The following is a 13891-nucleotide window of genomic DNA, read 5'->3' on the forward strand; positions in this document are numbered from 1 at the left end:
GTTGATCCTGAACATGGTTCTATTTTTGACGGCGAATATAAGTGGAGGTATTTCTGGGCTGTCAGTGACAGGCAGGCGTGCGTAAACGATAAAGGCCACATTGTGTCTCAGCAACCTCTTTTACTATTTTTCCCCTTTAGACTCGCAGGGTCTGTCGTTGCTGGTGCAGCACACACACTGTGAGGCCCTCAAAAGGGGCATTTACAACTGGGAAGTAGTCCAGGGACAAATATCTGGTTCCTATAGCCACTGTACTTTCTGTCTCGGTGCCCCATTGGAGTCGTGAGCTTCACTTTTCTCATTTTCTCAGAGGAGAAAGAGACCCTAAACACACGGAAGCTTGCAGTGTAACACTAGCCCAGCTGTTTAATAGTGCATTACAGGGCTCCTGGAGAGGCTGAAATTTCAAAGACGGGATGATTCTCTCTCACAACTTTCTATTACTTGAGTTTGAGAAATGTGAAAGATAGTGACTAACACACTATATGAGCTTGTTTGATTAGTATATTTGTGAAAGATGGTATCTGTTATAGCTCTCTCTGTCACTTCATACTGCAACACTTGATCCACCTTAATGTACGGGGTTGGTACTTGAACACATTCCCTTCCTGCACACATGGTACATTAAAGTGGCATTGCATTATCATCAATTCACTCTTATCCGAATTGAGAGTTGGACTCAAGTGTGGAGCCTTGCACATATGGCCACGGGCTTTGAACCATCTATCCGCCACTAGAGGACAGATATTTATAAACCACAGCAAAGCCTGTTTGATCGAAGAGCACATGTTTTTACTCTCCTGTGCCGAATCCTCCTCCCCACGCCTTGTAGGCTTCCCCCTCCACCCCCCACCCCTCGTATGGAGCTATTGTGTAAAAGGCAGCCGGGGCAGGACGATATGAACCATACTCCTTTCTAAGTCTCTCTTGATCTGCTCTTTCTTTCAATCGATGAAGCTCGTCTCAGTAGCTGTAGGGTGATGTGGTGCTTGTATGAGCCTTTCAGACAATTACTCTGGATCACTCCCATCTCATTAAGTTGGTGCTCCTGAATCATGTTGGGATTTCCTGTGAACAGGTGTCAAGATACGAGAATTATTTGTTTCACAACTTTGTTGAAGCAGCATATGGCAATCACAAGCACCAAATGAATACACAGCGCTCATCCGTGAGAAACACTACATGCTCTTGATCATGTGTAATTATTTACCGGAGCTTTGTATTATGTCTGTTTATTATTGTTGTTATTATTATTTATGATTCAGGCTCCTACATGGCAATAGATGAAGTGTGAACTGTATGATTGGTTATAGCAGAGGTAGAAATGTCTTAATTTATACCAGTTCGTCACCTCTTGTTTACTTGTATATATTGCTTAAAGTCTGTGTTTTTCATTTCCTTACTATGAGATTTTTAAAAAGAGCCTCTTACTCTAACAATACGAATGCTGCTCACAGGCAAAAGAGAGGAACATTTAGACCCAGATAAAGCCGCTCATCATTTAGATTCAGTTTTTCTTTTTCTTTTTTGGCTGCCAAACAGTAACAAGGACTTCAACACCAAAACAGCGGGTTTGGTTGGCGTGATGGGCTGGTGAGGCTCATTTTCAGAGTTCAGTAGGTGGCGCTCTTGCTTTAACAGTGATGTGAAGTCTCATTGAAAAGGTTGGTCAAATCCAAAGATTTTAGAGCAGGGAGTGCCACCTAGTGGCCTGTAAAAATGTGGACACTGTTTCACAAAGCCTCATACGCTGATTTTTACAAGTGATTTACACAACTTTCTCATGAATCCTGGCCTCCAGATCATTCTCATGATGATACAAAACAAAAGCCAAGACCAGAATTTCTCTTCTGTACTATTACAGCGATGCAATCAGGGGTTTTGAGAACTGCTTTTTAGCTTCCTCAGTTCACTGAGGTTTGTTTATCCTCCACTGCGTGGCCTTATTCACCATGTTTGACGGGGTGGTGGCTGGTTCCTGCAGTTTAAATAGAACAATGTTTCTCAGCGTTGTGATTGTGCTGAGTGGACCTGAGAACCTGAGAGAGGCATGAAGGAAGTTAGCACAGCTGCGCTCTCACATGGACACTATAGTATGACTCACACGTGTTTACGTGCGCTACGGTAGACACACACAATGTGCTTATGTTTGAAGGCATGAAAGAAGAAAGCTTGCATGTGAAAGCTGGCGTGCTTCTGAAAGAGAGAGGGAGAGAGAGAGATGTCAGAATGAGTGCAGCTGTTGGGGATTTAGCGTGCGAGGCTTAAGCGTACGCTCTGATCGACCTAGCGGTTCAGTGTCAGGTACCACAAACCCTGTGAACCTCCCACTGCAGCTATAGATACTATAGAGTTACCGTATACGCTGAGCGTGATGAATGGGCCCAGCGGTCAGAGATAAAGACGTGTTTACAAAGACTTTCAAGAGTCCCGCCATCACCATTTGACAGTTGTGCGCCAGACACTTTATTGTTGAATCAGTATGTGGCAACCAAATCAATCATTGCTCTCTGTATGGTTTCCATCATCATGGCATTGCTCTCCTGGTTTATTGATTTGTGTGGCGCTCAGAATGTCTTGAAGCACATGTTGAAGTGAGGAGTATTGGTGCTTGTGGAGGGATTCTGACTGATGGGAGGGATTTGAAATAGAATCCTTTGCTTGATCGCTGGCCAGAGACGGCTCAGGACGACAAGCAAGATGTGGTCATGTGTGCAGTTGACAGGTGGCTGAATCTGGTTGATGCTATAGGCTGTACTTCTGACCCCGCTCTGGTTGAGACTTGGTCTTACTGAACATCCACTCTGTGAAAGATTGATGTGCCCATTATGCGTGAGGGAGACATGCTGTTGTTCTTTTCCGCCTGCAGCTGTGAGACGTCAGTATCAGTATTGTTTTTTTTGCAGAGAACTCTATCTGCGCTGCTTTGTTTGCCTGTTAAAGGCTTTAATATGATAGTGCGTTAACCCTTTAGAATCCGGTGCCCTCGATTTGATTTGAAGCGTTTGGGAAAAGAGAGCAAATATATTCCCATGACAGTTGTGAGAGCGTCTCTCGTCTGGGCTCTTCAGAAGTCATGTACAGGTTTCACCTCTGTAGTTCCGCTTTCTTATGCCTCCTGCTGCTCCTCTGTTTCAGGCAGAGAAGAAGGCCAAAGTGATGTCAGCGATGAATGTGATAAAGGATCAAGCGGAGTCTGAAACTGAGACCCTGAAGAGAAAAGTCTCAATAATCAAGCACCCTCAGCCTTCAAAACAGCAGCTGCCTCAGCCGCCGTCGCACACTCACCCTCACCCTCACCCTCAACCTCAGCCTCAGCCTCAGTATCAACAACAATCACAGCAGACCCTGCCGTCGCTGCACCAGCAACAGCAAGAAGAAGAACAGCAGCACAGGCAGCTACTGCAAAAACAGCCGCAACAGCAGCCGCAGCAGCAGCAGCCTACTGACCCCGCCTCCCCCACTGTGGCCACAACCCCTGAACCGGTTGCAATACAAAATGGAAACAAAACGTCCCCCAAGTCAGCAGACACTGAACCTGAATATGAGGTAGCTGGAGATTTTTCAAGTTGAATTTTATTGCAAATTCACACATAAACATTCAGATAAGACATTTAAGCCACAATCATGCACCATTCTTGGTCAAACCCAACCCCTCCTCTCCATATCCCATCAACCTGGTGTTCCTAACTTGTTCTCCAAGCTTCTCCACATCTGATTTGTCTTTCTTCACAAGTTTCTAATTCAGTGTCAGCTCATCAAATGAAGCTAAAACATCAACTTCCTGACATTGATTTGGCAGCGGTGGGATTCGAACCCACGCCCCCGAAGAGACTGGAGCCTTAATCCAGCGCCTTAGACCGCTCGGCCACGCTACCATGAGTTGGCCTTGGTGGAGTGACTTTATCAGTGAAGGTCTGGGTTCAAACACCACCACTGGTTTCCCTGTCCAAAGCTCTGTGGTGGTGACCTGCTTCTGCTAACTATGATATATGTAGACACCATCAGGTAGATAATAGTCTTTATGATCCCCTCTATGTCTAACCAATGGTTATTTTTCGGACAGGGAATACAAGACAAGTTGCATTCGATTATCTTTGAACGTTAGTTCATCCAGCTGAAGCTAAAACAGTACTGTGAACGTATCAACTTCCCAACGTTGATACTGATTTTGTCCGACAGGACGACCGTGGTTTTGGCATCGGAGAGCTGGTTTGGGGGAAGCTACGGGGGTTCTCATGGTGGCCTGGCAGAATTGTGTCCTGGTGGATGACGGGCCGGAGCCGAGCCGCCGAGGCAACCAGATGGGTCATGTGGTTTGGAGACGGAAAGTTCTCAGTGGTGAGTTTCTATGTCTTTTTCCATGTCAATCTTTGGTGGTAATTTGTTTTACAGTCATAAATCATCTTTAAAACTGAATAAGTTGTTCGTCTCTGCAGGTTTGTGTAGAAAAACTGTTGCCTTTAAGCTCCTTCAGCAATGCCTTTCACCAACCAACCTATAACAAGCAACCCATGTACAAGAAAGCCATCTTTGAGGCGCTACAGGTGAGTTACAATGGCAGCCACTTCCACTTCTAAGAGTCAGAGAGCCGTGCTCAAAACTTTCAAGGTCATTACAGAAGTGAATCCTTCTTGTCTTCAGGTGGCGAGCACCCGGGCGGGCAAAACATTTGTGGGCTGTCCTGCCAGTGACGAAACAGAAACCTCAAAATCAGTAGAAATGCTGACTAAGCAGATGATTGAGTGGGCGATTGCCGGCTTCCTACCGACGGGACCAAAAGGCTTTGAGCCTGCAGAAGGTAAAGCGACGACAATACTGGAATCATCAGTTCTACTGAGGTCTGATGGGCTTTGTTTGTCATTGGACTTGCTGTGATTCCCAGAGGAACAAAATCCGTACAAAGAGGTGTACCCTGAGATGTGGGTGGAGCCAGAGACGGCGGCCTACTCGCCTCCGCCAGCTAAGAAGCCTCGCAAAAGCACAGTGGAGAAACTCAAGGTCAAAGACATCATTGACGAAAGGACACGAGGTGAGGCCGCGCGTTGTTTCGTTCAGGGAAGTGTGAGGCGGCGGAAGCTGAGGGAGAAGATTTTGATGATTTGGCTTTGGGTGTATTTTCCAGAGCGGCTGGTTCATGAAGTGAGGCAGAAGTGCCGCAGCATCGAAGGTAAGCGTTGCCGGTGTATCATAGCTCACAGCTGCACCTCTGTGTCTCTGGGGACAGCAGCACTCAGATGACTTACACTCGCCCTTGTCGCCGCCAAGTAGAAGCCATGACGTCTGCTGTGTAGTTTATTAACCGCGCAGCTCATTTCCTGGAGGTTCCTACATCACCATCTGACCTCATTTCCCTCCTCTCTTTGCAGACATCTGTATCTCCTGTGGAAGTCTGAACGTCAGCCTGGAGCACCCGCTGTTTGCAGGGGGAATGTGCCAGAGCTGTAAGGTGAGTCCTGATGGAGGCGCCTCCCGGAGCTGATTTGGAAGACGCGTCCAATGTTGAAAGGTCGTGACCTTTGTTGGATGTGCTCCCAGAACTGCTTCCTAGAGTGTGCGTATCAGTATGACGACGACGGGTACCAATCGTACTGCACGATCTGCTGTGGAGGACGAGAGGTTCTCATGTGTGGGAACAACAACTGTTGTCGGTGAGTCGCCATCAACTCATTTAAAACTGTGTGTTCCAATTTTGGGCTTGAACGAGTGAGCTTCTTTATTTCTCCAGTGAACTTCTTTGTTCTCTGTGTCCAGGTGTTTCTGTGTGGAGTGTGTGGACCTCCTGGTGGGTCAGGGAGCAGCTCACGCCGCCATCAAAGAAGACCCGTGGAACTGCTACATGTGCTGTCAGAAGAACACGTCAGGCATGTTGGAGCGCCGCAGCGACTGGCCGTGCCGCCTGCAGCACTTTTTCGCCAATAACCACGACCAAGATTTTGTAAGTCTATACTTCCGCTTCAGATCCACCAAGATCAAGCTGTCCTGTGACTGACTTCCCCTGCTGTTGTATCACAGGAACCACCAAAGCTTTACCCCCCAGTCATGGTGGAGAAGAGGAAACCTATTCGCGTCTTGTCTCTTTTTGACGGCATCGCAACAGGTGAGTCCCAATTGAGTCACTCAGGACGGCGTCGCCGATCACTTCAAGATTGTGTTGCCACCTTCAAAAAGTCATTACCTTTAAAACAGGAAGCTGAAACTGTTCCGGTGCAGTGAGTGAAAAAGCTTTAATGGATGACAGTGTCAATCCAAAGTAAAGACAGTCCTGAGGTGAACTCACACACAAGTTCTCAAAGTCTAAAGAGTTTGGTGTAAGATACATTTCTATCAAAGCCAGGAGAAGTTCATGAACAAATGATATCCAAAAGAAATGGAGGAGCAAGCAGAAGGAGAAGAGCTGCCAGGGCCGTTGGGAGGAGAGATGTTCGGGTGATGCACTCAGGGTCGAGTCCTTTTGAAGAGCTGTCAGCAGGAACAGATCAGGACCATGACAAAATCTGATATTCAAAGCAAAAAAATGTTTTTAAACTTCACTGTGATTTATCAGAAAGAACGGGAAATGCCTGACCTTCAGCTTTAGCAACAGTGTGTTCCTCGTGTGAGCTTCACTTAGCTCTGGTCTGTGTTGTCAGCTCACGCTTTGTTTGACTGACCACTGTCACGCAGTTCGTCAAAAAGGTATTTTGTGACAACAAATGTCTTTGGTAGCTTTTGTCGGTGAATAACTAAATATATCCTCGAGTCATGAGAGTTACCCTAAGTTGAATGTTCTCGGGATCATTTTGACAAATAAAGCTCCCACTCAGCCCTCTTTTTTCCTCTGTTCATAACTGTAAGTGATCGGAGTATTAAGTTAAAGGGATAGTGGCAGCGGTGGGATTCGAACCCACGCCCCCGAAGAGACTGGAGCCTTAATCCAGCGCCTTAGACCGCTCGGCCACGCTACCATGTTAGAGGCCTGATACAGTCAACTTATCAGTCTCTATGAAGGCGTCGGTTCAATCGAGTCCAAAGCTCAGTGGTGCAGACCCACTTCATGTCACAACAGACTTGTTAGTGTGCTTTGCAACGGTGGCATCCCCCCTTCTTTTCTTCAATTCAATTCATTCACTTTTTCAGTCCCTTGCTCCTAAAGGTGAGTCAGGTCATCTGACATATCTCATCATATCTAGGTTGTGCTTCTGTTGCAGGGCTGCTGGTACTGAGGGAACTTGGCATCCAGGTGGATCGCTATGTCGCCTCAGAGGTGTGTGAAGACTCCATTACTGTAGGAATCGTTCGGCATCAGGGTCAAATTATGTACGTTGGGGACGTGAGAACTGTCACACGTAAACATGTAAGTTCAGTTAGAGCCGGAGTACTGCTGTGAAGGGCTCCTCACTCGAACAGTGTGTGTTGGCCTAGATACACGAGTGGGGTCCGTTCGACCTGGTGATTGGTGGGAGTCCCTGCAATGACCTGTCAATCGTCAACCCTGCGAGGAAAGGGCTGTTTGGTGAGTTCAGAACCTCTCTGCTGTCGGTGATGGTGAAGTGATTTGTTTTGTCTGTGGTTCCCACAGAAGGCACCGGCCGCCTGTTCTTTGAGTTCTACAGGCTGCTCCACGAAGCTCGGCCCAAGATCGGAGACGACCGTCCCTTCTTCTGGCTCTTTGAAAATGTGGTCGCTATGGGCGTCAGTGACAAGCGGGACATTTCTCGCTTTCTAGAGGTCAGTCGCTGTGCCACTGCATCGATGTATGTCTCCTGGCCTCACTTGGACCTCGGTCATACAGCTGCTCACTGTCATGAGTTATTGCCAAAGTGCTTCTCCCTCCTCCTCCTCCTCCTCCTCTTCTTCATCTTCTCATCTAATACTTATTTAATGTGTTTCTTGATCTTCTTTTTCTCGTTCTACTTGTCTTTTCCATCGTCATCATCTTGTCCTCCCTCTACTTGCCAACTTTTTCTTCTATGCCTCTTTTCCTCTTCTTCTATTTTGTCATTTTACTTCCTCTCTTTCTTCCTCTGCTCTTCTTTTTCTTCCATTTGTCATTTTTGTCATCTACACCCATTAGTATTCATCGTCTGTTATCTTTGTCATCATTGTGATCATTCTTTTATACTCCTCATATGTGTCTTCTTCTTGTGCTACTCATCTTTTGATTCTTCTATGCCTCTTTTGTTCCAGTTTTGCTCATCTTCCTCTTCTACAACTTCTTTTTCAACTTCTTCTCCTAATTATTCTTCTTATTCTTGACCTAGAAAAGTAGTATATGAAAAGAAGGTGATGATTATCATAGCACATGATCCATGTGCTATGATAATGAGGCAAATACAAAGTCAGTTCTTTAGCTGAAGAGTAAAAGCTAGCTGTGTGTGTGGTGGCTCTGTGGAAACAGAACGTCAAACCCAGACTGAGGCTGGGCTTCTGTTTCCACAGGCTCACAAGAAAATACGATATTTGCTCACTGACTTCATTAAATGAATATTGCACTTGTCACTTTTCTTGGAAAAACTCATTTGTGAGTGAATTATTTTTAAGTCAAAATAAAGATTTCTTTTTCTGCTCAATCTTTGTATCATCTCTAACCGTTTACTTTCACCTTCCACTGTCACCATCCTGGTCAGACTCGATGCTTCCCTCACATAGTTCTGTCAACTGACGGTCAGGAAGTCTTTGCTTGTGTCTCCCAGTGTAACCCTGTCATGATCGACGCCAAGGAAGTGTCGGCCGCCCATCGTGCCCGCTACTTCTGGGGGAACTTGCCCGGTATGAACAGGTCAGTGACTTTCAATATAAGAAGGTGTCAAATCTCTGTTTGATAAGGCGCGTCATCTGTCTCTGTCTCCTCCTCAGGCCCTTGTCTGCCATGTGCAGCGACAAGTTGGATCTTCAAGAGTGTTTAGAACACGGCAGGACGGCCAAGGTAGCTTTTTCTAAGTTCAATTGAAGTAGACCAGACAGTAGATGGAGCCTGACGAGCAAAGCTGTTTCAGAAAGTTGCACATTGGCGACGCTTAGTGGTAGCCACAGGTAATGTCTTAGAGTTGACGTTAAGATGCTTTTTTTTTCGTGCCAGTTTGGGAAGGTGAGGACCATCACCACCAGGTCCAATTCCATCAAGCAGGGCAAAGACCAGCACTTCCCAGTTTACATGAATGAGAAGGAGGATATTCTGTGGTGCACTGAGATGGAGAGGTAGGTGATGTGCGTGCGAGCTCTTCTCGTGTGACGTGGAAGGTGACGTGAAACGTCTGCCTGGCAGGGTGTTTGGCTTCCCGGTCCACTACACGGACGTCTCCAACATGAGTCGCCTGGCCAGACAGAGGCTCCTGGGCCGGTCGTGGAGCGTCCCCGTCATCCGCCACCTCTTCGCTCCGCTCAAAGATTACTTCGCCTGCGTGTGAGCAGCGGCAGGTGCAGCCCCACCCGCCGGTGACAAATAAGAGCCTCCATCTTCAAATTCTATATCTTTATCATTTGACAATTGATGTAGATTTCACATTATTTGAATGGTTATTCTTGTTTTATTTAATTTGGATGGGTTTTTTTGGCCTTTTTAGCAGTGTTATTAAGTTTGTTTGTGCAAGCTATACTTGAGACGATGCTTTCTGCTCACGGCACTGAGACATCCGTGTGTTTTTGGGTGATGACAACAAGACGAGTCGTCTGTGGTAGTAACACATCAGGGCTTCGTGTCTTCCACCGTCGGTGCTGCCATCTACTGAGGCGTGACAGGTCTACAGTGCTGGGAAAGCTACGAGTCTCTGAGAATCCAAAACACCAGATCACAAATACCTCTTTGTTTACAGTTTCTTGACGCAACTAAAGGTTAAGGTACTACTGTAATATGGTGACAATACCATGGTGCTCCATCATGGCAGGAAACATCCTCGCTCATGTGGCAACATCACGTTAGGCTGCACAGGAAGTTGCACAATGATGAGTTGTAGTTGGGTTGTCGTTGAGATTCAGCTTCTGATCGGGTGATTCTTCCGACTGGGAGTGTTTGAACGAAACAACACAGATTTACTTTCCTCTTTCATATCCATGAGAACAGATCGATCTCTGAATAACCTGTGAGGAAACACCAGCCACACAGCTGCAGGAGCACAGGACTCGCAGCCGTTGATGCCCTAAAGCAAGTAAACAAGACTGGGTTGTGGGTGCCTTTGTGCAAAAATATAAAAATACTTTGCAGCACTTTAGATTAGGGGACATCTATTAACCAATACTCAGCAATACACTTGCTTGGTTACTGATAGTTATTAGTACTTAGAGTAATATATGTGGCTAAAATGAGTTTTCTCTGTCGGGGGGCAGCATCTCCCTTGGAGATAGGGCAAGGAGTTCTGTCACTCGGGAGAGACTCGGAGTCGAGCCGCTGCTTCTCTGCGTTGAGAGAGAGAGAGGTGGCCTCTCATGAGGACACCCCCTGGAGGCCTCCCTTTGGAGGTGTTTCAGGCATGGCCGGCTGGGAGGAGACAGAGGGGTCGACCCAGGACCAGGTGGAGGGATTATGGCCTTGTCCCATCTCTCCATCTAACACTGGGTTCTGTGTGTCACATGTCAGTGTGGTGTGTCCCAGTCCTCCTCACTGGCCGTTCACCACTTGAAATGATGCCTTCAAACCCAGGGAGCTCCGGAGCTGACTTGAAACCAAGTGGGAACATGAAGTGTGGAGAGATGTCCAGGAGACCAAAGGACTTTATTTGACAACAATGTTGGACAGGACAACAGGGGCATGTTAGTAGCCAGGACCACTCTTCCCTCTGTTGACTCTTTTCTCTGGTGTCACACGTCAGCGAGCCAAATGCTCCACCGTGTCCCACAACATGAACAATACAACATGGGTGTTCAACAGTAGGTTTGGATTTCTTCTGAACAAACAACAGTGGGCTAGCATCCAGGCTAACGTTAGCATCCTCACACCTCTGACACATCTGTCACTGCAACATAGGCTCCGCCCATTTCTTCTCCGCTGGTTCACCAAACCAAGTGAGATGATCAGCATCGATGCAAGAGGTTGCAGAAACGTTGGAGCTGTCATTTCCAAAACGTTGTCTCCAACACTGGATATGCAGGAAACAAAACACAGCACTGCAGCCAATGAGACGCTGTCTTTAAGTGTCGTCCCAATTCTGAGGGACGTCGGTCGCTTCACTTGGTCGTGGGAGGGCGCTTCATAGTGGAGGGAGCTTCACAGTGGAGGAGCTTCACAGTGGAGGGAGCTTCACAGTGGAGGGAGCTTCATAGTGGAGGGAGCTTCACAGTGGAGGAGCTTCACAGTGGAGGGAGCTTCACAGTGGAGGGAGCTTCATAGTGGAGGGCGCTTCACAGTGGAGGGAGCTTCACAGTGGAGGGAGCTTCATAGTGGAGGGAGCTTCACAGTGGAGGAGCTTCACAGTGGAGGGAGCTTCACAGTGGAGGGAGCTTCATAGTGGAGGGCGCTTCATAGTGGAGGGAGCTTCATAGTGGAGGGAGCTTCATAGTGGAGGGAGCTTCATAGTGGAGGGAGCTTCATAGTGGAGGGCGCTTCATAGTGGAGGGAGCTTCACAGTGGAGGGAGCTTCACAGTGGAGGGAGCTTCATAGTGGAGGGCGCTTCATAGTGGAGGGAGCTTCACAGTGGAGGGAGCTTCATAGTGGAGGGCGCTTCATAGTGGAGGGCGCTTCATAGTGGAGGGAGCTTCACAGTGGAGGGAGCTTCACAGTGGAGGGAGCTTCATAGTGGAGGGCGCTTCACAGTGGAGGGAGCTTCACAGTGGAGGGAGCTTCATAGTGGAGGGCGCTTCATAGTGGAGGGAGCTTCATAGTGGAGGGAGCTTCATAGTGGAGGGAGCTTCATAGTGGAGGGAGCTTCATAGTGGAGGGCGCTTCATAGTGGAGGGAGCTTCACAGTGGAGGGAGCTTCATAGTGGAGGGCGCTTCATAGTGGAGGGAGCTTCACAGTGGAGGGAGCTTCATAGTGGAGGGAGCTTCATAGTGGAGGGAGCTTCACGGTGGAGGGCGCTCACAACCAAGTGCTGGTGTTAGAGGGGAGACATGGGACACAGCCTAGATCGCTACACTGGCCCAGGTAGTGGATGTTTCCCTGGAGAAGGGAAGGAAGCTGCTGCCCCCGCGACCTGGCGAAGGATAAGCGGATGAGGATGTTCCCTAATCTTAAGTATAACTAAGTAATGTTATTATGGTATTTTCTCTCTCATTTTTTGGATGTCAGATATACAAAATAATGCTAAAATAATGTTGAACATGCAAATAAAAAAAGGGAGATTCTTATCTAAACATTACTGAATATCATTTGCTACGTAAACTTTTAATGTTTTCAGATAAAGACAGCCAAGCCAAGCAATAGTCCCTTTTTTCCCCCTGAATCATGGTTATCTCTTTCGCTTTGTTTTGCTGTGTCAGCACTCGTTGTCCGCTCGGTCCTGGTCCAGAGCTTGGGACCATTGATGGGGGTGAATCTGTTCCGCTTAGTTTTACACCAACAGGAGCAAAGGAACTGTGAGCTCATCGCGCTCACAGGAGCAGAGGTTGGCTGTTGAGAGGTGTTGAGAGCTGTGGCTGGTCATACGGGAGCGACTCATTCTTACCTCAGCAGCCTAGCACAGGTGCAGCCCTGGGTTGGACCTTCACCTAGCAACTCTGTTGTGTGCTGTTGTTGTTTACTTCCTCTGATCCGAGCTTTTCTACTCCTGGTGCTCTCGTCTCTGACTCAGGCCCTCTGCACCAACAGAGCCTTGCCACATGTGTGACGATGTTTCCTGCCATGTGTAAACTTTGAAGATCACAGTCTGCGGTGAGCTACTTTTCTAGTTTCATCCGGACAATACTGTACAACTGTTATCGAGCGCGGTAACTGCAGTAACCACAAGCGGCCGCGTCTCTTAAACTGTAAAACTGTCGGGAGGAAAATCCTGAACACAACATGGTGCGGCTTCACACACTTCTTCTACCTTTTTATAGCAATTTTGTGCTGTTTTATCAACATAATAAGGCACTTTTTAAATGTATGTTTTCTCTTTTTCTCAGATTTATTTGTCTTTTTTTCACATCGATTGTTGTTGTTTTATGATGTGAACTGATTTAGCCTGTTGTTATACGATTTTGTATACGTTAGGGCTGTGCCAATAGACGTGCGACAACGGAGTCGAACATGTGAAACATTAGTTGATGCTTTGTTGAGCAGCAGGCGCAGGTGCTGTGAACCTCATGTCCCGCGCTGGGACGCTTGTTTGCTTCTGTACGATTGTAACCACAGGTCAAATGTGTGGGCGCCACAGGCTCCCGGGAAATCTGAGTTGTCATGTTGACAAATTTCTCCTTTTAGACGCGTAAATTAGCTTGATTGTATCTGCGTTGAGTTTGTCAAAACGTTAAACTGACAGGAGCGAGACGCCGCTGCTCACAGAGCAGAGAAGCAGACGATACCTGGCGCCAACCGAGATGGATGGATGGAATCTCTTCATGTTGTGATGCTATTGAGTTCTGAAGTGACCTTATTGCCATCAGTTCTGTCCCTGCACAAGTGGCTCGCCTGAGCTTCTCAACTTCGCCCCCCGTTGTACATGATGTACATAACTGTTTCTGTCCTGTTGCTATCAATGTTTTTTAATGACATATAAGATGTTAAATATAATTATTTGCTAATATATATCATCAAAATTAGCTTCAAAATCGAATGGATATGCTTTGAGCATTTTGTGTTGAGAGACTCCAAGTCTGTTTTGTGTTGTAAAGGTGCGTCCAGGTTTAGAATCCCAGCAAATTCAGTGCAAACCTCCCCCTGCTCCAGACCGAAACCAACACCACCCTCGCCCTCCAGTCATCAATGACAGCCACGGTCAAGCAGGGCGTGTGTGTGTGTTTGTCTGCCTCTGTGGGGACCTTGTGCTTCTGAGGGG

General features: G+C 47.3%; 1 protein-coding gene and 2 non-coding genes across 7 annotated transcripts in view; 1 reads left to right on the forward strand and 2 right to left on the reverse strand.

The window, feature by feature from the left end:
• Positions 1-11303, forward strand: part of dnmt3ab (DNA (cytosine-5-)-methyltransferase 3 alpha b) — a 28378-nt gene extending 17075 nt beyond the window's left edge. For 4 of the 5 annotated variants that reach the window (XM_053844815.1, XM_053844813.1, XM_053844817.1 and 1 more), the window contains 17 exons: positions 3139-3549; positions 4183-4341; positions 4440-4547; positions 4645-4801; positions 4886-5032; positions 5126-5170; positions 5370-5449; positions 5539-5651; positions 5755-5938; positions 6016-6100; positions 7191-7336; positions 7405-7495; positions 7562-7710; positions 8676-8761; positions 8839-8908; positions 9062-9180; positions 9248-11302. In XM_053844815.1, coding sequence (XP_053700790.1) covers positions 3139-3549; positions 4183-4341; positions 4440-4547; positions 4645-4801; positions 4886-5032; positions 5126-5170; positions 5370-5449; positions 5539-5651; positions 5755-5938; positions 6016-6100; positions 7191-7336; positions 7405-7495; positions 7562-7710; positions 8676-8761; positions 8839-8908; positions 9062-9180; positions 9248-9389 — 2292 coding nt within the window. In that variant the 3' untranslated portion in view covers positions 9390-11302. Of the gene's footprint in view, positions 1-3138; positions 3550-4182; positions 4342-4439; positions 4548-4644; positions 4802-4885; positions 5033-5125; positions 5171-5369; positions 5450-5538; positions 5652-5754; positions 5939-6015; positions 6101-7190; positions 7337-7404; positions 7496-7561; positions 7711-8675; positions 8762-8838; positions 8909-9061; positions 9181-9247 lie in introns of all 5 variants that reach the window. The other variant, XM_053844816.1, reaches the window with a different exon arrangement.
• On the reverse strand, positions 3797-3878 carry trnal-aag (transfer RNA leucine (anticodon AAG)). The gene has a single exon. It is a non-coding gene; the product is annotated as a tRNA-Leu (tRNA).
• Positions 6866-6947, reverse strand: trnal-aag (transfer RNA leucine (anticodon AAG)). The gene has a single exon. It is a non-coding gene; the product is annotated as a tRNA-Leu (tRNA).
• Positions 11304-13891: the final 2588 nt, after the last annotated feature.

The sequence above is a fragment of the Synchiropus splendidus genome, chromosome 16, assembly GCF_027744825.2.
Source record: "Synchiropus splendidus isolate RoL2022-P1 chromosome 16, RoL_Sspl_1.0, whole genome shotgun sequence".
NCBI classification, from domain to species: Eukaryota; Metazoa; Chordata; class Actinopteri; order Syngnathiformes; family Callionymidae; genus Synchiropus; species Synchiropus splendidus.